General features: G+C 34.8%; 3 protein-coding genes across 4 annotated transcripts; 1 reads left to right on the top strand and 2 right to left on the bottom strand.

Annotated features, from left to right (window-relative positions):
* Positions 1-693: 693 nt before the first annotated feature.
* On the bottom strand, positions 694-6,686 carry LOC148302512 (uncharacterized). The gene is made up of 6 exons (XM_088271469.1): positions 6,403-6,686; positions 5,709-5,859; positions 4,123-4,321; positions 3,246-3,366; positions 1,858-2,652; positions 694-1,101 (listed from the first exon to the last, which is right to left on the bottom strand). The coding sequence occupies exons 1-6, from the start codon at positions 6,578-6,580 to the stop codon at positions 899-901; spliced, it is 1,647 nt and encodes a 548-aa protein (XP_088127595.1). The 5' UTR covers positions 6,581-6,686; the 3' UTR covers positions 694-898.
* A 759-nt stretch (positions 6,687-7,445) lies between these two features.
* Positions 7,446-13,977, top strand: LOC148302511 (uncharacterized). The gene is made up of 6 exons (XM_088271472.1): positions 7,446-7,851; positions 8,776-8,902; positions 9,924-9,998; positions 10,077-10,190; positions 10,874-11,710; positions 12,751-13,977. Exons 1-6 carry the CDS (start codon positions 7,666-7,668, stop codon positions 12,984-12,986), a joined length of 1,575 nt encoding a protein of 524 aa, XP_088127598.1. The 5' UTR covers positions 7,446-7,665; the 3' UTR covers positions 12,987-13,977.
* Positions 13,978-14,305: 328 nt separating this feature from the next.
* LOC148302510 (uncharacterized) lies at positions 14,306-21,723 on the bottom strand. 2 transcript variants are annotated; one of them, XM_088271467.1, is made up of 6 exons: positions 21,283-21,723; positions 20,160-20,319; positions 18,654-18,843; positions 17,761-17,881; positions 16,651-17,421; positions 14,306-14,721 (listed from the first exon to the last, which is right to left on the bottom strand). In XM_088271467.1, the coding sequence occupies exons 1-6, from the start codon at positions 21,461-21,463 to the stop codon at positions 14,474-14,476; spliced, it is 1,671 nt and encodes a 556-aa protein (XP_088127593.1). In that variant the 5' UTR covers positions 21,464-21,723; the 3' UTR covers positions 14,306-14,473. The 2 variants fall into 2 exon arrangements, with proteins under 2 accessions (XP_088127593.1, XP_088127594.1); XM_088271468.1 differs by lacking the exon at positions 21,283-21,723 and adding an exon at positions 20,833-21,224.
* Positions 21,724-23,608: the final 1,885 nt, after the last annotated feature.

Raw genomic sequence — 23,608 nt, 5'->3', positions numbered from 1 at the left:
ACCATGTTAAACACATGCCAACAATACTTACCAGAAAATATTCATATTGAAATGAAATATTTCTGTATGATCGTTACAAAAACATCTCTTCATTTTAAGAAATTATATTAAAATAAAACAATTACAAAGAAGGCAGAACAATCCATAGGATAAAAAGGTGAAAGCATCAGCTTTTGAATACCCAAAAGAAATTTGTGTTGAGATGGTTTGGACATGTGAGTAAGGAAAGAACGGTTTAACAAATTTATGAGGGGAATATAGTTGGAAAAAGAAGCGGAGGAAGACCGAGGAAAACTTAATACAATCAGGTATGTCAAATACTTGAAAGCGGCCGGGACAGGAGTCGTAATAATCATCAGGTATGTATATATGGAGAGATGCATGAATGTAGAAGAGGCAAAAAATGTTTGCAAAGACAGAGTGGTGTGGCGTTCGATTCTCTCTGCCTACCGCTGCGTGGAAGCAGCGTGATGGCTAGTTAGTTAGTTAAAAGAAATTTTGTTAATTGAGTTTGCTAGCCAGTTGATTTCGTAAATTAATTGGCTAGAATAAAATGGAGTTGGTGATAGTTTTTACCTTTTTTTAAAATAAAAAAATAATAATTTTAAGCACAAAACTCTGTGGGCTACATTAAAATACCTGGTTGTGATCTACATGTTGAATCTATGGTCATAAGATGAATGAAAAACACAGTAATTTTCAAAAATATTTATTTTAAGTGATCATTTTAGTTCATAAAATATTTTTATTAATTCTGTGGATTCATGTAAACGAAAATTCACACTACTCGACTCATGATAAATTTCTCTTCGGTTGAAATTGATGTCTTTTTACTGCCATACCTGGCGTCAGTCAGAATTGGAATTGGAAAACATCAGAAATTGGGATCTCGGTTGAGTTAAGGCGACTCAACACCTTTACATTCCGCGGTGCCCTTGTGATGCGACCTCATGTGCACATTGAGAGAAGTGCCTTGTACAAAAGACTGCCCGCAAAGTTGGCACATGAATCTCCGTATGTCATAATGAATGTCCAAGTGGCGTTTCAGACCAGATCTATATTTAAATCCTTTTTGACAGAGGTGACACTCGTATTTTGCATCTAAAATAACAGAAAAGGCTTTTGAAAACATGTTTTAACATAAAGGACAATTAAATTCCCGATGTTAATAAGGGAAAAAAATAAATAAATAAACAAACATAATCTAAAAAGCCAAATAACACCGTACATATTTGAATTGGGTTTCCGGTTACTTGTGATAAGCGTCTTCTTCTAACCCTTATCCGCACCGAATGGTGTATAGGACACTACATCGTATTGACGCAGCATTATCTCGATTGTTACTTTCATGAAGGCGAAGTGATCACTCCTGCGCTTCATGGACCAGTCCAGGGTTATATTAAATAAATATTGGAATGTAAAATCACTAATATTTATTTTCAACCCCTCCTCTGGGAATCGAACCCAGGAACTCAAGCGAGGTAGCTAAACACGCTAACCATTACACCACGGAGGTGGACAAATAGTAATTAGTATACTAATTACGGTCGAAGTTGATGAAGAAACCGCCCGTCAGCAATGTGTTTTTAAGAGGTTTAACCCTTTGAACGCGTTAAGCAAAATATAAAAGTTGATTTGAAAAATGCATTTTTCCTTAAAAAATAAAGTATTTTATAAAATTCCTTTTATTTCGTTTTGTTTGTTTACTATAGTAATCGACTATAGTCCATAGCTTGTAAAAGCCATGGACTATAGTCGATTTACGCATCCAAAGTGTTAATAAACAAGTAAAATATCACCAAGTAAAAAAAAAAATATGAATATTATAAAATATGGTACATTTAAATAATTACTTACCCTGGTGAACTTTCATGTGGATATTTAGATATATTTTTCCAAAGAACCGTTTACCGCAATGCGGACAAGACACATTTTTCTCCTGCAGGTGGACACGTCTGTTGTGAATGTCCAACAGATGCTCGGTAAAACATTCTTTGTTGCACAACGGGCACGTATGGCGTTCCATGTCATTCCCTCTGTGCACGAACATCATATGAGCCCGTTTACAGCGCCAGCTCTTGAAACTCTCTCCGCAAATAGGACAAGCAAAAAGATTTAGCTTGTGGTGGAAGCTTTTGATGTGCTTCTGTCTGGCGTCGCGTCGAGCGAAGGTCTTGCTACATAGCGGACAGGAAAACCTGTCCTTGTGAATGTCCATATGAGAACGGAGCACTCCGAGTGTCTTGAAATCCTTTCCGCAGTCTTCGCAGAGATATCTCTTTAAATGAGTTTTGTAGTGTTTTTCTAGAGCCTCGAAGTCATCTATTTCTTCATTACAGACCGGACATTGTTTGGCTGATTTTTGCAATGGCGGTACAGATTTAGACGTTTTATAAATTATACGACGGTTCTTTAATTCTTTTCTTTTGCGTTGTTTGTGCTTCACCAGCTCCTTTTGGCGTCTATCAATTAATTTATTTAATATTTTCACCCCTTTCTCTCCAATATTGATTTCTTTTTTACTGTACACGGGGTCGACTGGTTGATTGTCGACATCATCACAATCATAATCATCCTCTGTGTCGACATCTTCCTTTTTTATAGAGACATCTGTTGTTACTGAGTTGGATTCCATACTCCGTGCATAACTCTCTAAAGAATGTACATAGTTAGAAATGACAAAATACAAAGCTACCACTACTACTACCGCTAACCTTTATTCACACCCAACGCAGCATAGGGCACTGCGTCAAATTGATGCGTCAATTTTAATTTAATAGTTTATTACACGAAGGCAAGGTGATCAGTCCTATGTTTCAGGTACCAGTCCAGGGTAATATATTAATTTTAACCTCTCTAGGAATCGAAGCCGGAACCTCTAGCATGGAAGTTAAATGTGCTAATCACTACACTATGGAAGCGGACATAATATAATATAATGTTGTCTCCCATAAATTATTGCTGCACATGTTAAAACTGTCACTTAGAATTGTATAGCTACATAAAGACCGTCAGTCCATTTGATCTTCACATTCGTTTGAAAATGCCATAACTAGGCGAAACAATTGTCACAATTTTAATTTTTTATGTGTTTTTGTTAATAAAATACAACTTAGTAGACTAAAAAATCAATGTTTGATTTAAAAATTAATACATAAATATGTCATTTTGTTGGTACCTAATGTGTTGCATTTAAGTATTTTAAAATTATTTTTATATCTGCTATATATACATATTTAACATACCCGATTGAATTAGGTTAAATGCATCGGTGGCACTCTCAACATGTTTCCGGAACAGGGTGGCATTCTTCAGACGGGATATACACCTCTCGCAAACCTCTCCATCGGCTTGTCCATCCGCCAGCTGCAAATACATTAGTCAACTCTCTGCACTGCTATATTAAGCAATGATGGTAATAACAATTTTCATATGTTGACGTTTTTTTAATTTATATTATAAAATTACCTACTACTACTACCATCACGCCGTTTCTCTGCAGGAGTATGCAAAGAGGATAGAACACCACACTCTTCTGTCCTGATATACACTCCTCGCCTCTTTCACATCCATACATCTAGTCATACATGCCCTCTGATTACACAGACTTTTGACACCGCCAGATTTCAAGTTCCGATTGATCTGATTGTGCCAAGTTTTTTCGGCAGTCTTCGTTCTGTTCTCCCGCTTGCATTTGCCACATATATTTTCTTAATCATTCTCTCGTTATCCATTCGCTCCACATGTCCATACCACCTTAAAGAACTCTTCCTAATCTTTTCAATTATCCCTAGTTCAGCCTTACATTCCTTTCTTATATCTTCATTTTTAATTTTGTCATACAATGATTTTCCACACATTTGTATGAGGGAGCGCATTTCTACAGCGTTCACTCTGCTTTCAACCTTCCTTTTAATATGCCTCCTATAAAATTACCAAACATGCATATTGCAAGTAAATAGAGAAATATTGCTTAATTTTCCTTACTTCTATGAATTCGAATACCCCTCTGTGCTTAGTTAATTCTTAAAATATTGTTGTCAGAAAACTAATAAAAAAAAAAAATCCTGAATTTTCGCCCGAAAATAATGCGTTAACAATGCATTGCTGTATTGCACTCACCTTTATGTTGAAACAATACTCCAGCATGTCAGTAAAGCTGCCTTCGAGTTGAGGGATTTTCCCGGAACAGTTCCAGCGACAGTCTGTAGTATTGCAGCAGATCACGCAGCAACTAGGACTGTCATCCCCATTTAATTTCACGACAATGAAAAATTCTTCCCCGTTCTCTTTAGTCTCCAGTTTCCTTATTTTTTTGAAACTGAAATTTTTTAAATGCCAAATATAAACTCAAAATAATATGGTATTGTGCCTAGATACGTCATAGGTTGTACATTGAAATTAAGAATCATTACACATCGCTCACTCCTTTCAACAACGTCATATATCAAAAATTGTCAATTTTCAGTTGTGCATGTTTTCGGAATGCCCAGAAAATGTACTTTATCCCAGCAAAAGCGGCATATTTTTAACTTAATATTTACCCGCTACAGGGCAGAAAGTGTTGTTTTTGCATTTTGAAGAAAAGGTATTGTTTAATTATTTTTTAAATATACTAAATATTTTTCAAATGGAGAAAAACCATTCAGGTTTTACCTAAAAAGATCTGTTGCACAGTAAAAAGTTCAAAAAGTGGCTTGATATTTATTTTTAATACATTTTATTATATTTTTAAACTTTAAAAATGATCTCCTGATAAATCAGTAGTGAGCGATATATGTAGATAATTGTGTTTTCCACAGTATAATAGTCGTTCTATATTAGTGGAGGTCATATTCGGAGAATACATTCATCTTCTTATCCTCCTCATCCGCACTCACAATGCATTGGGCATTGGAACAAATAATTGATGGGATGTTATGTTGATAGTTGATTATATGAAGGCAAGGTCCATGGTAATATTAAATAAAAATTAGAGTGAAAAAACACGCATTTATTTTAGCCCGCCTGGGAATCGAACCCGGGACCTTCAGCATGGTAGCCAAACGCGGCAAACACTGAGGCAGACAAGATAAGGAGAGAAGTTGACATAGTTGAATAATTGAATTGATAATAAAGCACAGTTTTTGTTAAATACTATCTCAAATATAGGACTACTCCCTGCCAATATAACGTGTGGAGATATTTCAATAAAAATAACACAAGAAATTGCTTTTCTTAGTATGAAGATTTGAAAAATTACATTAAGATTAAAAAATAAATAAAACATTTTCTCAAAATGCAAATGAAAAAATATTGAACACTGAAAGATCACTGTACGAAGAATGTCTTATTTTTTGACATCTCATCAAAGATGAAGAAGAATATGGAAGTCTGGGCATTTAAGGGGCTGACGACCGTCATAGACTGGTTTAAGTGACACTTTACACACGTGTAACCACACTACTCAAATTCTTGGAAGTTCTATATATATGAACCAATTTTGAAACATTGTTCTTGAATCATTAGAACTTCACTAGAGACATCTATTGGTGAGATGTAAAGAAGCTTTTTTATTGAGCAGAAACTCTTTTATTAGTATGTGAGATCCGAATCTTGATGAGATGTCAAAATATAATATGAAAATAACTTCTAAAATTGGAGATAATCCAGATTTTGTGAACAAGTATTTGGACACACTCAAAATGTTGTAAGAATTTCTTGCTTACGTTTTCTCGGCAATCACTTTATCCATAAATTTTAAAACTTCTGAATAACGATATTTTTTTTCACCGGATTCAGAAGGATCGTTTTCCGGTTTTAGGATTTTTCTCCTGTAAAAATCTCGACAGTGAGTCCATTTTTTTTTCAAATTCAAATCTGTGAAATAAAAATAATTTTCTTTTAATATTTGTACTCTCATGACATACATGAATATTTTAATATGACAATGTTAGTAAGCTTCATCACGCCACCAAAGAGATGGATTGACAGGTGGGAATCGACATTGCAGGAGGCTAATCCCTCTTAAAAACAGGCCGCAAGGCCTACACCAAGCAGAAGAAGCTTCAACGACTCCTACTTCAAAATGGGAATCAAGTTATGGCAAAAAGGGATCTATAAAATCACCATCCTCCCACAATTATTAAATAACGATTTTTTTATTATTGAAATCAATTAAGACTTTTATTCATGTGATATGGAATTCTACAAAGTAAATGGTACTTCAATTATGCTGGAACGAAATTGATCCAAATCATTCATTTGCCACCAAACTTCTTGAGAAATTCAAATACCTTTTTATTTATATAAAAAAAGTGAGTCTACCATGAAGAGGAGGAAACAATAACGGACAGCTAATATATATATTATCATAAAGACATCACTAGTAGGATAGAATGATGAAATTAAAAAAATACTTGCATTTTTCATTTTGGTCATCTTCGTTCAAAGTTTTCCATTCTGGAATGTAACGTTTGCATATTTGTAGCCACGCCAGCTCCCTCTTTTCCTTGTTGTAGTATTCCTTCAAAGAACTATCCCATATAATAGGATACTTTTTGACAGTTAGAATTAATTTTTTCGTGTCAAATTTCGGCATTGTAAATAACCAAAAATGGCAAAAACCAAACGAACCAAATGCAGCGACACACAAATTAAACTGGATTCAAAGATTATGTATGACTGGATTCATGCATAAAAATGACAAATAACAATCTAGAGTTGTCATCAAAAAGTAAAATTTGGTACCTACTTAAGGATATAATTTATTATTAGATTAAAACCAATATTTTTAGCTTTTCCACTTTTTAAAAAAGTGGAAAAGCTAAAAATATTGGTTTTAATCTAATAATAAATTAAAAATGCAATTCCATCACGAAGTGTCAGTGGATAATATAAATCTATTACTTAGGGATGTAGATCGGTGCTGGTTCTGATCGAAATCGATAACAATTCGAATTGTAATTAGATATGAAATAATTTTCCAAAATCAAAAATTTTGGGAAATTTTGTTCCAAGATTGAGGTTCGCTTTCCACACCCGCCGACAACGAGTGAAATCGTAAATAAAACTAACTAACAGGCCAGAATCAAAAGCCACAAAACTCTCATTTTCCTCTTTAGGAATTTTGATCGTATTTATCCAATAAAAATACTCTTTATGAAGTAAACGGTATTTTTATTTCAGAGTGGAAAATGTTTCGCGTTTGGGATTCAAGCATCGAAATTCTTCTTCTTCAGCTTGTTGTAGGCCTTGTGGCCTGTTTTCAAGAGGGAGTAGCCTCCTGCGATGTCCATTCCTACCTATAGACCGATCTCTTTGGTGGTCTGCCCGGGAGTCCGGAATTCCATCGAAATTCCGGAAGAGGAAAACGCCAGACGAAAATATTTGCAGCAAACACGTATGCGCGCAGACTTTTTTGACATCTTGACAGTATCTATGGATCAGTTGTCAAAAAATTATGCATTCTATGGTCATGTCTTATTTGGGGTTTCATCGTCAAATTAATGTCAAAATTCAAAATAATTTGGTTTACTGTTAGTATGTACGTTTAACAACAAAATCATTTGATTTGTTTAGAATTTAATACAAAAATAAATTTCTTATGTTCATTAATAAGAATCGGTTCTGATTGAGCATTTAAAAAATTAAAATTGCTTCCAATTATTTATATTTAAATAAAAAATGAAGTGGGAATATGAAGATGTTCCGATATTTAAAAAGGTGTCATGCAAATATATCCCGGGTTCGTGCATGATCTGTAACTGCAATGGAGCTACAGACAGCTTTAGGAGCTACTATGAATACTTTAGTAGCGATGGTCGGCAGGAGAATTACAGCGAGATTTTGGGACACTGTTTTCATATGCAGGTGATATACAAACATGAATATTGTAACTATTGTACCTAGATTGTTCGCCTCCGTAGTGTAATGGTCAGCACGCTCGGCTACCGTTCTGGAGGTCCCGGGTTCGATTTCCATTGAGGGTCAAATAAATATAAGTGGTTTTTTTCACTGTAATATTTATTCAATATTACCCTGGTCTGGTACCTGAAGTGGAGGGCTGATCACCTTTCCTTCATGTGTTTACGATCAAGATAACACTGCGTTTATATGACGCAGTGCCCTATGCACCGTTGGGGTGCGGGTAAGGGTTTTCTCTTTCTCTCATACCTAGATTACCTATTATTATACCTATTATAGCATAGAGCAATGATTAAAATGCTTAACATAAATGCTATAATTATTTTTGTATTGTATTTTTTTTACTTGGTTTGTTTTTGCAGTATGCTTGATAATATTTGAATGATTATCAGGTTTTATAAATTTTAATGGTAAAATTAGATCAATTTTCTTGGGAACTCACTTCATGTCAAGCTTTTTATTAAAAAAAATATATTCAAATGTCATTATTTAAATATTAAATAAATATTCATTATATTACCATATTTTATCATTTTGACAAATTATTTTATGTAAATATAGACTGTTATTGTGTAAGCGCTAACAATGTTTCGTATAATTGATTTTGAAAATTAAAAAATATATATATATATTATCTGTAAAAAAGGTGCCGGAACACCGTTCCACTGCGTCACATAGAAAAAAGCCTCAGGTAAAACCATTTTCCTTTAATTTCAATATCCATAACTGTGCATTTTTGTTCGTAGATGGGTGTCATTGGCTGAACGTATATCCACACCTTTTCTGTGAATGTAATCCCCGTCAATACACTAGAGACTGACTGCTGTATATGTTTATTGGAAATTTGCATGATAATTGAATTTGTTTTAGATGACTGATAAAGAGAGAAGGGGAGAGATATGCGGGAGTTGTGTGTCTCGCTTGCAAGACGCCTTTCTGTTCCGGAAGCAGGTAGAAGGAGTGGGAGAGCGCCACATGAACCGATTGAAGTTTGAAGGTGGGTCCTTTAACCAGATCCACGCGGCTCGCATAACCATATGTGTTTTCACAAAACATGCCCCATACGCGGCTGACATAAGCGTATGTGTTTTTACTTTGCTCCAAGTTTCCAACCTCAGTTCAACTTGGAGGAATTTTTTCATGGTGTAGAACTTTGTATAAAATAATACGTCAATATTTGGCCTTATGACATCTGTTGAAATATCTGACTAATAATTTGTAACATCACAAGGATAAAGAAAAGAACAGATCCCTGATTTTTCTTGAGGTCGATAATTAGTCCGCGCCATAATCATGCCCTGTATCTGTCTCACTCTCGACGCTACGCATCGCCAGTGGGTAAGAGTGACACACGATGCGTGCTTTGATTTATTTATGTTACGATCTTATTTGTTTATATTACGATATATTTCAAGAATAATGTGACAAAAAAGTGCAATGAATCCCATTGAATGTTTTTGTTTAGGAAAATAAATTGTTTCTTCACTAAATACATGATAAAAGTAACCATTTAAAAAACAGTGAAATATCGCTGCGCACGGGCGTCTCTCAGGAACAAAGTTAATGCGGTTAAATAATAAATAAATATGCCATTTTAATTCTTTATTGTCTTTTTACTTTGCCTCTGTAGTGTAGTTCTAGGACTTGATTCCTAGGGAGATTTTTTCCGGATCCTGGATTATAATCACATACATGAGAAACACTAGAAAATATCCATTTCGTTTTATTATTTAGCTTATAATTTGACCAATTAATTTATTTACAACATTTTGAGTGTCCAAATACTTGTTTGCAAATCTGGATTATCTCCAATTATAGGAGTTATTTTTCATATTATATTTTTGACATCTCAACATAGATGAAGGAGAATATGGAAGTCTGGCTATTTACGGGGCTTATGACCGTCATAGTCTGGTCCATCTCCAATTATAGGAGTTATTTTTCATATTATTTTTTATTACTCCCTTCTTATAAAATTTAAAATACGCTTCTATAAAAAATAATTTTTCTTATTGCAGATTTCTTAAATAAATATCCCGAAGAAAAAACGTGTAAGGAAGAAAATTTTAATACTTTATTTAATTCCAATAGCAGTGAGTATTATATTCATTCCTTGTCATAATTTAAGCATTTATTGACTTAAATATATTTGAATTATTTTTTTCTTTTAGATAACTTAGTCGTTAGAAGCATCCATGGAAAATTAAAAATGTTAAAAAAAAGAACCGCGAGAAATACAACAGACATGTGTCACGGAAATGATTACACTGATAATAAAGATCCAGGTATTACCGCCCTATCTGATTAAATTTAATAATATAACCCCCTCATTCAAGTTACTCCCTAGTAAAATACATACAGCAGAATCATCGTCATTTGTCCGCCTCCGTGGTGTAATGGTGTTAGCGTGTTTACCTACCGTGATTAAGGTCCCGTAAGTTTACATTCTAATATTCATCTAATATTTCCCTGAACTGGTCCCTGAACCGCAGGAGTCATCAACTTCATCTGTTAACGATCAATATAACGCTGCGTTTATACGATGCAGTTCCCTATGCACCATTGGGTGCGGATAAGGGTTAGAAGAAGAATCTCACCCATCCAGATTTTTCAAATTTCGAATGGATCTAAAAAAAAGGACATAGGACAAATTCCGTAACAGATACGATAGTAGAAATTTTAAAATGCGACAAAGATGTCAACAATTGGTCAAATTTTGCGGCGACAATTCTGAAAATGTAATTTTAAATATTGAGGAAATTCGCATTTTGAGTGTGTCCAAATACTTGTTTACAAATCTGGTTTCTCCACTTATATGAGTTATTTTTAAATCTTTAAAAATAAAGGGAACTAGAGATGTTTTCTTTAATATTAAATTCGAAGGGGGGATTTTATAATATAATTAATATATAAATATTTAAAAGGGTATATATATAATACATAAATATCTTCTTTTTTCACTAACTAGAGAGCCAGTCAAATAGGTCAAATCGTTTGGAAGTAACGAGTACAGAATCGGGTGAAGCCGATGAATTTGATGTGGTGTTGGATGAAGAGCCTTTAGACAGCGACGATTGGAATAATATAGACTACATTATATTAGAAAATAAGCGCAAACATAATATAGTAAAAGAAGAACACGACAGTTCGGCAGAGATATCGAGTATTAAGGGTTCAGACTGTTCGACGGAAGTATTTAGTAATGAAGAAAATGAAAAATGTAAGAAAAGAATCGAATGGTACGACCAGCCTCAGTATACATTACGGAGACCGCAGTCTAACATTCCCATTTTAAAACGTAATACGAAAGAATGTCCCGTTTGCAGTAAAATGTTTGAAAAGCGGGCATTTTTACTGAGGCATTTCGACAAGCACTATCCGCGGTTTCTCTGCGAGATTTGCGGCAAGATATTTGCTTATCAGGCCTCGTACCAAAATCACCTTTTATCCCACAACAGCGACACCCGTTACTCGTGCACCAAATGCGAGAGAACATACATGCACCGGAACGGTTTAAAGCAACACATAAAGGTGAACCACAATAAGGAAAACATTTATTCGTGTCCGCAGTGTCCGGAGAGATTCAACGAGGCTCTAAAACGAAAAAAGCACCTGCTTGAGAAGCACGGCGTGTGGTACGATCAGCGCATCTGTACCGTCTGTCAGAAGAAGTGCTTCACGACGCGTCGCTTGGATCTACACATGCGCAGAGTTCACGTGAGAGAGAAGAACGTCGCTTGCCCGGAGTGTGATAATGTGTTCTTCGGGAATGAACAACTACAGAAACACATGTTAACACACAGCGGTAAGTAATTCTCGCACAAATGTCAATTTTCTGAGCTATATCTGTTTGAACATATCAAGCTATTCTGTTTCCAGCCAGATAATGTAAACAATACTCAAATTATAAGTAAAATACTTGTTTTTTACCACTTGAGCATTATATTGTTACGACTAGTTTTGGAAGCTACAGACGCTTCCATCTATGGGTTTGAGTATAAACTAGTACATAGATGGAAGCATCTAAAGCTTTCGAAACTAGTCATAACAATATGTATATGTAATACTCAAGTAGTAAAAAGTAGTAAAAAACAAGTGTTTTATATTTAAAGTGAATGCCAAAATAATAAATAACAAAAATAATACTCTTTCTACTACATCTATCGCTACGCTATGTGTTTGAAAAAATACATAAACCTTTTATTTTAAGCAAAGAAAGAAAATAAAAGTGATCATGCAAATTCAAAGTGTATGTAAATTTTCTTCAGTAACACATTGTTGTCGGGCAGTTTTCATCAACCCCGACCCTAATTATACTCAAACAGTCTGCCGCCCGACCCTCAGTATACTAATCACAAGTAACCGCAAACTCAATTCCCATCTGAACAGTGTTTTATGGCGTCTCTCGCACTCTACCAATAGTAAGCAAATAGAACGATTGTAAGCGTCTCCCGCTCTCTACCAACAGTATGTTAAAGATGCTTTGAAGCATTTCGCGCAAACAATGTGTTAAGTTGAACATAATATACTACAATCCAGATCCTCCATTACGTAGGCTGAGAGCACATTCAAATGATTATTTATTTATAATTTAAATTTGAAGAACTTTGTGATTTTCCATTTTATAATTAAAATGTAACTTTGTTTTAAAAGCAATATAAATATTTTATTATAACTTAATTATAATGTCTACCGGTTTCGAAGCTAACCGCTTCTTGATCAAGACTGATTAATACTTGATAAAGAAGCAGTTAGCTTCGAAACCGGTAGACATTATAATTAAGTTATAATAAAATATTTATAGTGATTAAAAAAAAAGATTATTTATTTTACTATATTTTTCAGACGTTAAAAACTTCCATTGTGATCTATGTGGCAAAGCTGTGAAAACAAGGAAATCTATCAAAGAGCACTTGAAGATCCACTATGATATCCGGAACTTTAAGTGCGAGATATGCGGACAGGCCTTCATTCAGCACACTTCCCTCAAGGTCCACATGCACTCCCACCACAAGGACGCCGCCTCCGCCTTCAAGCCAATTAAAAAGAAATCAAAACCGAAATATAATGCTGTAAAATAACATAATTGGTCAATATGTACAGTAGACCCCCCTATGACATTGGGATACATACCGCGTTATCAAAGGGAACATTGTAGAGGGATAATGTTTTAAATTGTATTTTTACATTTTAACTAGCGGAAATTACTGAAATGAGTCATTATTAAATTAAAATCTTCTTCTTTTTCTTCATCTTGTTGTAGGCTTTGTGGCCTGTTTTTAAGAGGGATTAGCCTCCTGCGATGTTGATTCCCAGCTATCAACCAATCTCTTTGGTGGTCTGCCCGGGAGTCGTCTACCATAGGGTTGGCCGTACAGGCGATGTGGGGGAGTCTGGATGGTTCCATTCTCCTCACATGCGCATACCATTGTCTCCTTCGTTGCCTTCCCCACCTAACGACATCTTCGATCTCGCATATTTCCCTGATCCTGGCGTTTCTTATTCTATCTCGAAGACTCTTGCCTGATATGCTTCTTAGAGTCTTCATTTTGTTTTTAAATTAAAATACAATTTAAAAACATTTAGCCTCTATAACGTTCCCTCCGATAATGCGGTACTTAACTAAACGTTATAGCGGGGTTTACTGCATTTTATTACTTGGTTACCGTATTGGAGTTCCTAGTAATGATAGGTGGTTAGAACAAATTTAAGTAATTTTTCACTCTTATACTACTACTACCATCTCGCCGTTTTCCGCAGGGGTAGGCAGAGAGGATGGAACTCCACACTCTTCTGTCCTGAAATATACTCCTAACTTCCTTCAGGTCCATACATCTAGTCATACATACCCTCCGATTACTCAGACTTATGACATCATCATTTGTTCCTGACATCATCATCATTGATTCCAGGTTCTGATTGTTCAAAGTTTTTTTGGCCATCCTCGTTCTGTTCTCTCGCTCACATTCGCCAAATATACTTCTTTAGTCATTCTCTCGTTATCCATTTGCTCCACATGTCCATACCACCTTAAAGAACTTTTCTTAATCTTCTCAACTATCCCTAGTTCAGCCATAAATTTCTTTCAATACCTTCATTTTTAATTCAATGATTTCACTCCAATATTTATTTAATGTTACCCCAAACTGGTATCTGAAGCACAGGGATCAGGCACAGGGAACAGCAACAATTATCACAAAATTTATTTTTATGTTATGTTAATAATAAAAATTTAATAATAAAATTTGGTACTTTGAAAATCAGTGTTTCATTTCAATATTTGATATATAAATTAAAATGGAGTTCTACAAATTAAACGGCAAATCTATAAATGTAAATGCCCAGACTTCCATATTCTTCTTCATCTTTGATGAGATGTCAAAAAATAATATGAAAAATATAATTCAAAAAATATATTTATTAAAGCATCAATCAGTCATCAATATCTTTTCTAGTAATTAATATAAAATTACAAATAGATTTTAGTTTGGTTTATTTAAAGAATCCAGTTTCAAGTTTTTTCTTTTACAAACCATTGAGGTTGGAGTCAGTCAGTCAGGGTTGGAAATTAAACATTTTGGGAATCAGAATCGCAAGTTTGAGTTAAACGGATTACTTTTGGGCGACGGGACACTCTCTCTTCCGGGTTTCCGTGATGCGACCTCAAGTGCACATTGAGAGAAGTTCCTTGCACAAACGACTGTCCGCAATGTTGGCACATGAATTTCCGTATGTCGTAATGAATGTCCAAGTGCCGTTGCAGTTGGCGTTTGCCTTGGAGTCCTTTCTTGCAGATGTCACAGATAAATGTGTTATCTAAAAAATAAACATTTGAGGCATTTGGAATATTAATATAACAAAAAAAAAACTTTTTAACATCATAGAAATGTAAAATGTATATTTTTATTTATTGATTTGGCGTTTAATTTGTAGAACTCCATTTTAATTTATGTATTAATTATAAATCAAACACAGATTTTTTGAGTCTACTAAGTTGTATTTTATTAACAAAAACACATAAAAATTATATTGTGACAACTGTTTCGCCTTGTTAGGGCATTATCAAACGAATGTCATGCCCTAACAAGGCGAAACAATTGTCACAATATAATTTTTATGTGTTTTTGTTAATAAAATACAACTTAGTAGATTCAAAAAATCTGTGTTTGATTTATAATTAATACATAAATTAATATTTTTTTTATATTAATTTTTTTATGTAAGTCGGGACATCACACCGGTAGCGTTATATTTTTTAGCTATTTGAACCTGGGTTAGCCCTTCTGAATTCAATAAAATTATTTGATACCGCTCAATTTCACTCAAATCACATTTCTTGGCATTTTAATACAAAATGATGAATTTACAACATTTTGAGTGTGTCCAAATACTTGTTCACAAAATCTGGATTATCTCCAATTACAGGAGTTATTTTCATATTATTTTTTGACATTTCATCAAAGATGAAGAAGAATATGGAAGTCTGGGCATTTACAGGGCTGACGACCGTCATAGGCTGGTTTAAGTGATCACTTTATTACACACATGTAACATTCACCAATTCTACCCATTATTGACAACCACACTACTCAAATTCTTGGAAGTTCTATATATATGAACCAATTATGAAACATTATTCTTGGATCACTAGAACTTCACTAGAGACATCTATTGGTGATTCTTTTCATCTCAACAATAGATGTCTCTAGTGATCCAAGAATAATGTTTCATAATTGGTTCATATATATAGAACTTCCAAGAATTTGAGTAGTGTGGTTGTCAATAATGGGTAGAATTGGTGAATGTTACACGTGTGTAAAGTGATCACTTAAACCAGCCTATGACGGTTGTCAGCCCCGTAAATGCCCCGACTTTCATATTCTTCTTCATCTTTGATGATATGTCAACAAAAAAAACAATAAAGCCTTAAATGTCACTTATTCACTGATTGTTATTTGTTATAACTGGAGAGCAACGTTTCAAATATAAAACTGAACCTTAAAATGGGTGAAAAGAGTGTTTTTAAATAAACCATCACCTAATTGTCACAGGTCGGGATGGCAGGTTGTAAGTTGTAGGTTAAATCCATCAAAATACAATACAATCCGAAAGGATTGCAAGAATTCCAAGAATTGCAGTATTTAAAGACCTAAACCAATTCTGTAGGGGGTGCCTAATATATACATATGGACAGGGCTGTATATATATCAACGTGCCCTACGTAAAGTGCTCTAAATACATTTTTGTCAATTTTGAGATATTTGGTGTATATTATCAACTGACCGTTATCTACAAATATAAACAAACAAAAAAATATATAAAATAAATTATGCCTAGTTTTCAGGCGTATAAGAAGCTATCTACGTCGAATTTTCGAAATGAACTGAACTCCTAAAACGCTTACTACTTAATTTTGACAAAGCATAAAGTTTTAACACGATTTAATACATTATTTTATCGTGTTTTTGAATGTATAATACAAGTTTAGAATTTCAGATAAAACCGTTGATTAATAAAAAAAAATATGTTGAAAAAATCTTCTAAGCTCTCTCCTGTAAAGTAACCGATTTGCAGATAGAGTACTTTACGTAGGGGCCGTCGATATGTGTGGTATGCGTGTGTTTATGTATGTATGTGTGTAACGGGACAAAACAAACAATCCTCCATTTGGAATGAACCAAATGAAGCTTCTCTGTAACCTAATTAAGAATTTAATAAATAGATAATTAAATAATAATAGCTTACCCCCGTGAGTTTTCATGTGGGTCTTTAATTGTCTGCTTCCAAAGAACTGCTTTTGGCAGCGCGGACAGGTAACATTCTTCTCTTGCAAGTGGACGTGTCTATTGTGAACGTCCAGCAGGTGCGCGGTGAAACATTCCTTTTTGCACAGCGGGCACACGTGGTGCTCCATGTCCTTCCCTCCGTGAACAAACATCTGATGGCTCCGCTTAGCGTGCAAGCTCTTGAATCTCTCCTTGCAAATTAAGCAGGCGAAGAGCTTTTGTTCGTGGTGGACGCTTTTGATGTGCTTCTGTATGGAGTCGTATCGAGCGAACGTCTTGCTACACAGCTTGCAGGGAAACCTTTCCATATGGATCTCCCTGTGTGAGCGGAGCACCCCGGCTGACGAAAAATCTTTCCCGCAGTCTTCGCACACAAACCTCCTGGAATGGTTATTGTAGTGCTTCTTAAGAGTTCTAAAATTTTCTATCCTTTTATTACACACCGGACAATCTTTAGCTGAATTTTTCAATGGTGGTACGGATTTAGACGTTTTATTGATTACACGATAGCCCTTCAATTTTGTTTTTCTTACTTTCTCCATGCGCTTTACTTCAATTAATTTGGTTAGTATTTTCACACCTTTTTTTCCAATATTGATTTGCTTTCCAGGGGAGTCGACTGACTCACTCTTGATGTCATCGCGATTTTCATCACGTTTTATATTGATTTCCATTTTTTTCAAAGGGATTTGTGTTATTCTGTTTGTTTGTAAGCCCTGTGAAGAATTCTCTAAAAAAACATATTAAGAATGTAGTTAGTAATGACAAAAAGTAAACCGGATAATGTAAACTATTTTTTCCTTCAATAAAAATATACTTTAAGAATAATATTCTTCTTCTCTTCTTCAAACCCTTATCTGCACCCCAATGGTGCATAGGGCACTGCATCATATAAACAAAGTGTTATCTTGATTGTTAACACATGAAGGAAAGGTGATCGGCCCTCAGCTTCAGGTACCAGTCCAGGGTAATATTAAATAAACATAAGAGTGAAAAAATCACTTAAATTTATTTAACCCCCCCTGGAAATCGGACTGTATAATATAGTTTACAATAATATTGAAATTACCAGTTATCATTTGTTGGAGTCCATTGGTCGCACTTTCAACTTTTTTCCGGAACACTAAAGCTTCTTTCAGATGGGATATACATTCCTCGCAAACTTCACCATTGGCAAGTTCATCCGGCAACTGCAAATTTATTGGTGAACTCTAACTAAGTACTTACTTACTTACTTAGCCATATTGAGAACAGACAGGTAAAATGATGCTGACAATAATTTATATATTTTGTTGCATTTGACGCTTACTACTCCACTACTGAGTCAGACTACAGGCCTTGCTTGCAATGGAAATATTTATTACTAGTTCACAAATCTGAATTATCTCCAATTATAGGAGTTATTTTTATTAAATTTTAACATCTCAACATAGATGAAGAAGAATATGGAAGACTGGGCATTTACGGGGCTTACATTTCATAAATTGAATCATATATCGCTCACTCCTTTCAAGAACGTCATAAATCAAAAAAATTGATTTTTCAGGAGAACGTTTTTAAAGTTTAAAAATATAATACAATGTAGCAAAAACAACACTTTCTGCCCTGTAGCGGGTTTGATGGGATATAGTACGTTTTCTGGGCATTCCAAAAACACACAAAACTGAAAATTGTCGATTTTTGATTTATGACGTTCTTGAAAGGAGTGAGTGATATATCGAAGTTCCAAGAATTTGAGTAATGTGGCTGTCAATCGTGGGTAGAATTGGTGAATGTTGCACGTATGTAAAGTGATCACTTTAGCCAGCTTATGATGGTCTTAAGCCCCGTAAATTTACAGACTTCCATATTCTTCTACATCTATATTGAGATGTCAAGAAAAAATATGAAAAATAACTCTTGTAATTGGAGATAATCCAGATGTGTGAACAAGTATTTGGACACACAAAGTGTTGTAATTACCGTTATGTTGAAACAATACTGTAGCGAGTCAGTAAAGCTGCCTTCGAGTTGCGGTATTTCCCCGGCACAATTCCAGTGACAGTCTGTAGTACTGCAGCAGATCACGCAGGAACCGGGAGTGTCATCCGTGTTTAACTTTAAAACTAAGAAAAAATCTTCTCCATTGTCTTGCTCATCTTTTTTTTTAAAACTGAAAAAAAAAAACGTATTGCCAAATTGAACTTTAAAACAATATGGTTTTATACCTTTTGAATAACACGGCACGATAAAGACAGCAGAATTAATATCGAGACAATATTTTTTTCCACAATAAATAAGTCCCTTTGCATTACGGAAGCAACAATAACAATAGTTTTGGATAGAGACCATTTTTGTAGAATATTAAGTATACTCTCAATGAGTAACTTTCCAATAGATTTATATTATCCACTGACACTTCATGATGGAATTGCATTTTTAATATATTATTAGATTGAAACCAATATTTTTAGCTTTTCCACTTTATTTTTATTTGACCAGCGACCGGGTTTCGTCGTGACCGACCACCACCGACATCATCACACCAGTCTGATGATGTCGGTCACGACGAAACCCGGTCGCTGGTCAAATAAAAATAAAGTGGAAAAGCTGAAAATATTGGTTTTAATCTAATAATATATTATGAGTAACTTTCCTATTAGCATTGTTAATCCATGGCATGAGTGGATTTTGGAAATAAAAGAATATACCTAAAAAAATTACCCTATACTTTTATGAGGGGAGAGAAAGAGGAAGCATACATAAAATATAGTGAATTCTAAGGTAAACGCAGCGCAGGAATAAGTTGTATATCCCGACCTAACAACATGAGAAAGTGGTTCCACTGCAGCACCAAGCCGCTGTTTAGATCAGCTGCAGACAAACTAAATATTGCCAAATTTCAGCGTAGAGTGGCACAATAAAAAGAATAAATAATAAAACCCTTATCCGCACCCCAATGGTGCATAGGGCACTGTGTCATATAAACGCAGTGTTATCTTGATCGTTTACACATGAAGGAAAGGTGATCAGCCCTCCGCTTCAGGTACCAGTCCATGGTAATATTGAATAAATATTACAGTGAAAAAATCACTTATATTTTATTTTACCCCCCTTGGGAATCGAACCCGGGACCTCCAGAACGGTAGCCGAACGTGCTGACCATTACACTACGGAGGCGGACATAAAGAAACAAATTAATTTTATTTAAGTTTCCAAAATTATCAGAAACAATATTTATTTGACAGGTGCCATAGCGTAGTTAAGTAGACGCTCAACTGCGAAACTTGTGTCGCGGGTTTGATTCCCACCAATTGCAAAATGAATTCAAGACAGATTTATTTTCAATTGGTCTGGGTGTTTAAGATGTATTTTTTACACGTTTACCTTCCCTATCCTGACTATCCTACCTGCAGACAAGCATCTAAAATAGAAGCTTTGCGGGTTATTGTTTTAATCCTTTAAAAATCACATTAGAAGTCCACTTACGTTTTTTCGGTAATCACCTTGTCCAAAAATTGTAATATTTCCGAATAACGATATTTTTTCTCTGCATTTGCACCAGATCCTGAAGGATCACTCTCCGGTTTCAGGGTTTTTCTTCTGTAAAAATCACGACAGTGGGTCCATTTTTTTTTCAAATTGGTATCTGTAAAATAAAAAATATTTTTACATTTGACCAGATTTTTTGCCCGTTATAGCCGAAGTTCGTTAAATAGATTTATTCCGCCGCGTGTGTGCCGCAGCACACTGGTGTACAGTGGTGATCAGTTGGTGTGCTGAGGAAAAAAGTCTAGTTTTGTGAAAATAGCACAATTGCTCCAAATTTTGATTGCCTGTGCTCAGTTAAGTAGGCTCACATTTCGCATTAAACATAATATGTTACTATAATATGGTAAATATGGACCTCTGAAATTTCGTTTTTTGGTAGGTGTACCTTGAATAGAAAAAGTTTGCGGAACACTGAAATAGAGGTCCGTTATAACAAGGCTTGACTGTATTTACCTTTACAGTAACAGTTTGTGCAAAACTAAACAAGGAAAAATTCTCACCATCAATTCATCATAATCATAAATCCGGTAATTTTTATTAAAAGCATAATCAATATACACAGTCAAAGTTTAAAAAATTTAATATTAAAATTTTTAAGTATTTTTTTTACTTCTAAAACATCCAGTGTTCTTCATATCTCCCTTTTTCATATATATGATTGTGTAAGTCTGCATGGGTATATCATTTGTCATTGGGGGGGACATATGGCGTTCTGCCTTTTTTTGTTGGTATTTTTGTGGTTACTGCCAATGAATGGGACAAATATGACCGCCATCAAAAACTTTTATAGCAGAATTTGTGATGCTGGAAATTCTACTCGTGTAGCAAAGGTAGCTCCTGTCACTTATTAAAAATATTCACGTGTTTATTGTTTTTTCTTCTGCGCCACAAATTAGCAAAAAAAAAATTTTTTAAAGAACTATTGGTCCTACCCAATGGTGTATGACCTCACACGAAGTGGATTTGTTGCCCGTTGAAGGCAGTGATGGCCAGCTAGTAGATAATTTAAGAAGATATATAAAGATAATAATAAAATAAAATATTTTTAAAAAATACTTGCATTTTGCGTTTTGAACATTTGCGCTCAATGTTTCCCAATCTGGATTGCACCGTTTACATATCTCTAGCCACGCTTGTTCTCTTTTTTCCTTGTTATAGTATTCCTTCAAGGAACTATCCCATATAATAGGATACTCTTGGACAGTTAAAATTAACCTTATCGTGTCGAATTTTCTCATCATCAAATTTTGTAAATATCCAATTAAAAATCAAATAAAACTAAACGAAAATGATATTCCCGCGATATTAGAAGCCACGGACACAGACTAACTAATTGTACAGCCACGGACCGTGGTAGAAATGGACTACTAATTGATAAATACGTGCGATTACGTGCGATTAAACGGTCAGAAATGTCAAGTTGAAGTTATCGAATTTTTTTTTTGAAGTTATCGAAGTCCACAACAAATATTATATATGTACCACAGACAACAGACTAACTAATTTATATCTACAGACTAGTGTGGTCGGGTGATAAGCAATAACCATAGATTCTTGAGTTTATTTCTGGATTCTAATTCAAAATTTGGTACCACGACTCACATACTGTACAGATGCTCACCTCATCAAAGCTCAAAGCAAAAAACTAGCAAGTTTTGAAAATAGGTGCCTGAGGCGAATACTGGGTATAAAGTGATATGACTTCATATTATTTTTTGACATTTCATCAAAGATGAAGAAGAATATGGAAGTCTGGGCATTTACGGGGCTTACGACCGTCATAGGCTGGTTTGAGTGATCACTTTACACACGTGTAACATTCACCAATTCTACCCATTATTGACAACCACACTACTCAAATTCTTCGAAGTTCTATATATATGAACCAATTTAGAAACCTTGTTCTTGAATCACTAGAACTTCACTAGAGACATCTATTGGTGAGATGTAAAGAAGCTTTTTTTTTTTTAGCAGAAACTCTTATATTAGTATGTGAGATCCGAATCCCGGATTATAATCACACACATGAGAAACGCCAGAAAATACCATTTTCATTTTTATTATTAAGCTTATAATTTGACCAGATAATTTATTTACAACATTTTGAGTGGCCTCAAAATGTTGATATGACTTCGTCAGGAATGACGATGTGAGGAAAAGAACTCAACAGCCCTTCATACTGGAAGTCCTAAAGAGGAGAAGGTGTACATGGTTGGCACGTATCCTTAGAATGCCACCTGAGCGCATCAACCCCTCATGTCTCTTCTTCCAACCCCGAGGATTCCGGCGCCCCGGAAGGCCGCTGACAACCATTCACCGACTATATTCAGCGGAACTTCGAGACGCCGGACTGATCTGGGAGGAAGCCAAGGAGATGGCGCGTGACAGAGTGACTTGGAGACGTCTCGTGTTGACCATATGCTCCACCTAGGGAACGAACATGGAAAGAAGAAGAATTCAAAATTTAAAGTCGAGATAAATTTTAATACCTACTTACATAATTCGACCAAAATCGGAAAGAATTTAGTGATATTTAGAAAAACAAACTTAGAAACGTAAAGAAAGATTTTCTTTGGAACTGAAATAAAGATAAAGAGTTTTTTTTGTCATTTATAGGGTTCGTAATCAAAATTTTCTTACCCACCTCTTTGTCTTGATACAAATCTCCATATTAATAATGTAGTTGTGAAAATTGGAAACAATTCTGTGTATTAAATAATTTTTTTAATTAAACATGTTTTTACTTAAAAATTCTTAATCACAATTTCAAACAATCGAGGAGAAACAGAAGTAAAAATTAATATACCTTTAGAGCTGAGAATTGAATGGAAATATTTGTTCGTAAAAAAATGAAAAATGAAAATTTATACTTTAACGAATATGTGCCTCCATAATTCTCAAAAAGGGGTGATGTCGGCTTCCTAAGAGAGGATGGGAGGGGGATCTGAGTCCACAGTGGACAGAAGGGAAGCGCAAACGTGATTGTGGGCAATTAGAACCAGCATAAATTTAAAAAAAATGCATTCCTCTTAATCAACGATAAATGTTCACACTGGAGTAAAAGGCGTTGAGATTCCTTACTAGTTTCGTGTGACGCTTAAAAAAAAGTATGGGAGCCAGTGATTTACATGAAATAATTATATGAAAATGTCATGATTGGTACAGACCATTTCATGATGCTATAAATGGAGATGGAATGCATATGGCGGCTGTAATTTTTTCTGTATGATCCCTGATCTATCACGTTCACGTATGAATTTTGGGATGATGAGGATTACAAATTGGTTAATATTACACCGCTCTTCCACATTTATGACACGAACGTCAACACGAAATCACCCGGGGTGTTTAAATTCATACGTGAACGTGATAGACCAGAAATAATA

This window comes from Brachycentrus maculatus, unplaced genomic scaffold (genome assembly GCF_059751285.1).
Source record: "Brachycentrus maculatus isolate JH-2025_06_01 unplaced genomic scaffold, ASM5975128v1 h1tg000442l, whole genome shotgun sequence".
Classification (NCBI taxonomy): domain Eukaryota; kingdom Metazoa; phylum Arthropoda; class Insecta; order Trichoptera; family Brachycentridae; genus Brachycentrus; species Brachycentrus maculatus.
Note: the sequence above shows the minus strand (reverse complement) of the source record. Positions and strands in the feature narration are given on the sequence as shown.

Bases quoted from the DNA above. Each gene is read 5' to 3' on its own strand.
- LOC148302510 (XM_088271467.1), bottom strand. From the start codon at position 21,463: ATGATGAGAAAATTCGACACGATAAGGTTAATTTTAACTGTCCAAGAG. The intron at 18,844-20,159 runs GTAAGTGGACTT...TTTTTTTTTCAG, and splicing joins AAGGTGATTACCGAAAAAAC to TTTTAAAAAAAAAGATGAGC. The intron at 17,422-17,760 runs GTAATTTCAATA...ATGTTTTTTTAG, and splicing joins ACTCCAACAAATGATAACTG to AGAATTCTTCACAGGGCTTA.
- LOC148302511 (XM_088271472.1), top strand. From the start codon at position 7,666: ATGAAGTGGGAATATGAAGATGTTCCGATATTTAAAAAGGTGTCATGC. The intron at 10,191-10,873 runs GTATTACCGCCC...TTCACTAACTAG, and splicing joins CACTGATAATAAAGATCCAG to AGAGCCAGTCAAATAGGTCA. The intron at 11,711-12,750 runs GTAAGTAATTCT...TATATTTTTCAG, and splicing joins ACACATGTTAACACACAGCG to ACGTTAAAAACTTCCATTGT.
- LOC148302512 (XM_088271469.1), bottom strand. From the start codon at position 6,580: ATGCCGAAATTTGACACGAAAAAATTAATTCTAACTGTCAAAAAGTAT. The intron at 4,322-5,708 runs GTAAGCAAGAAA...AAAAAATTTCAG, and splicing joins AAAGTGATTGCCGAGAAAAC to TTTCAAAAAAATAAGGAAAC. The intron at 2,653-3,245 runs GTATGTTAAATA...TACATTCTTTAG, and splicing joins ATTTAACCTAATTCAATCGG to AGAGTTATGCACGGAGTATG.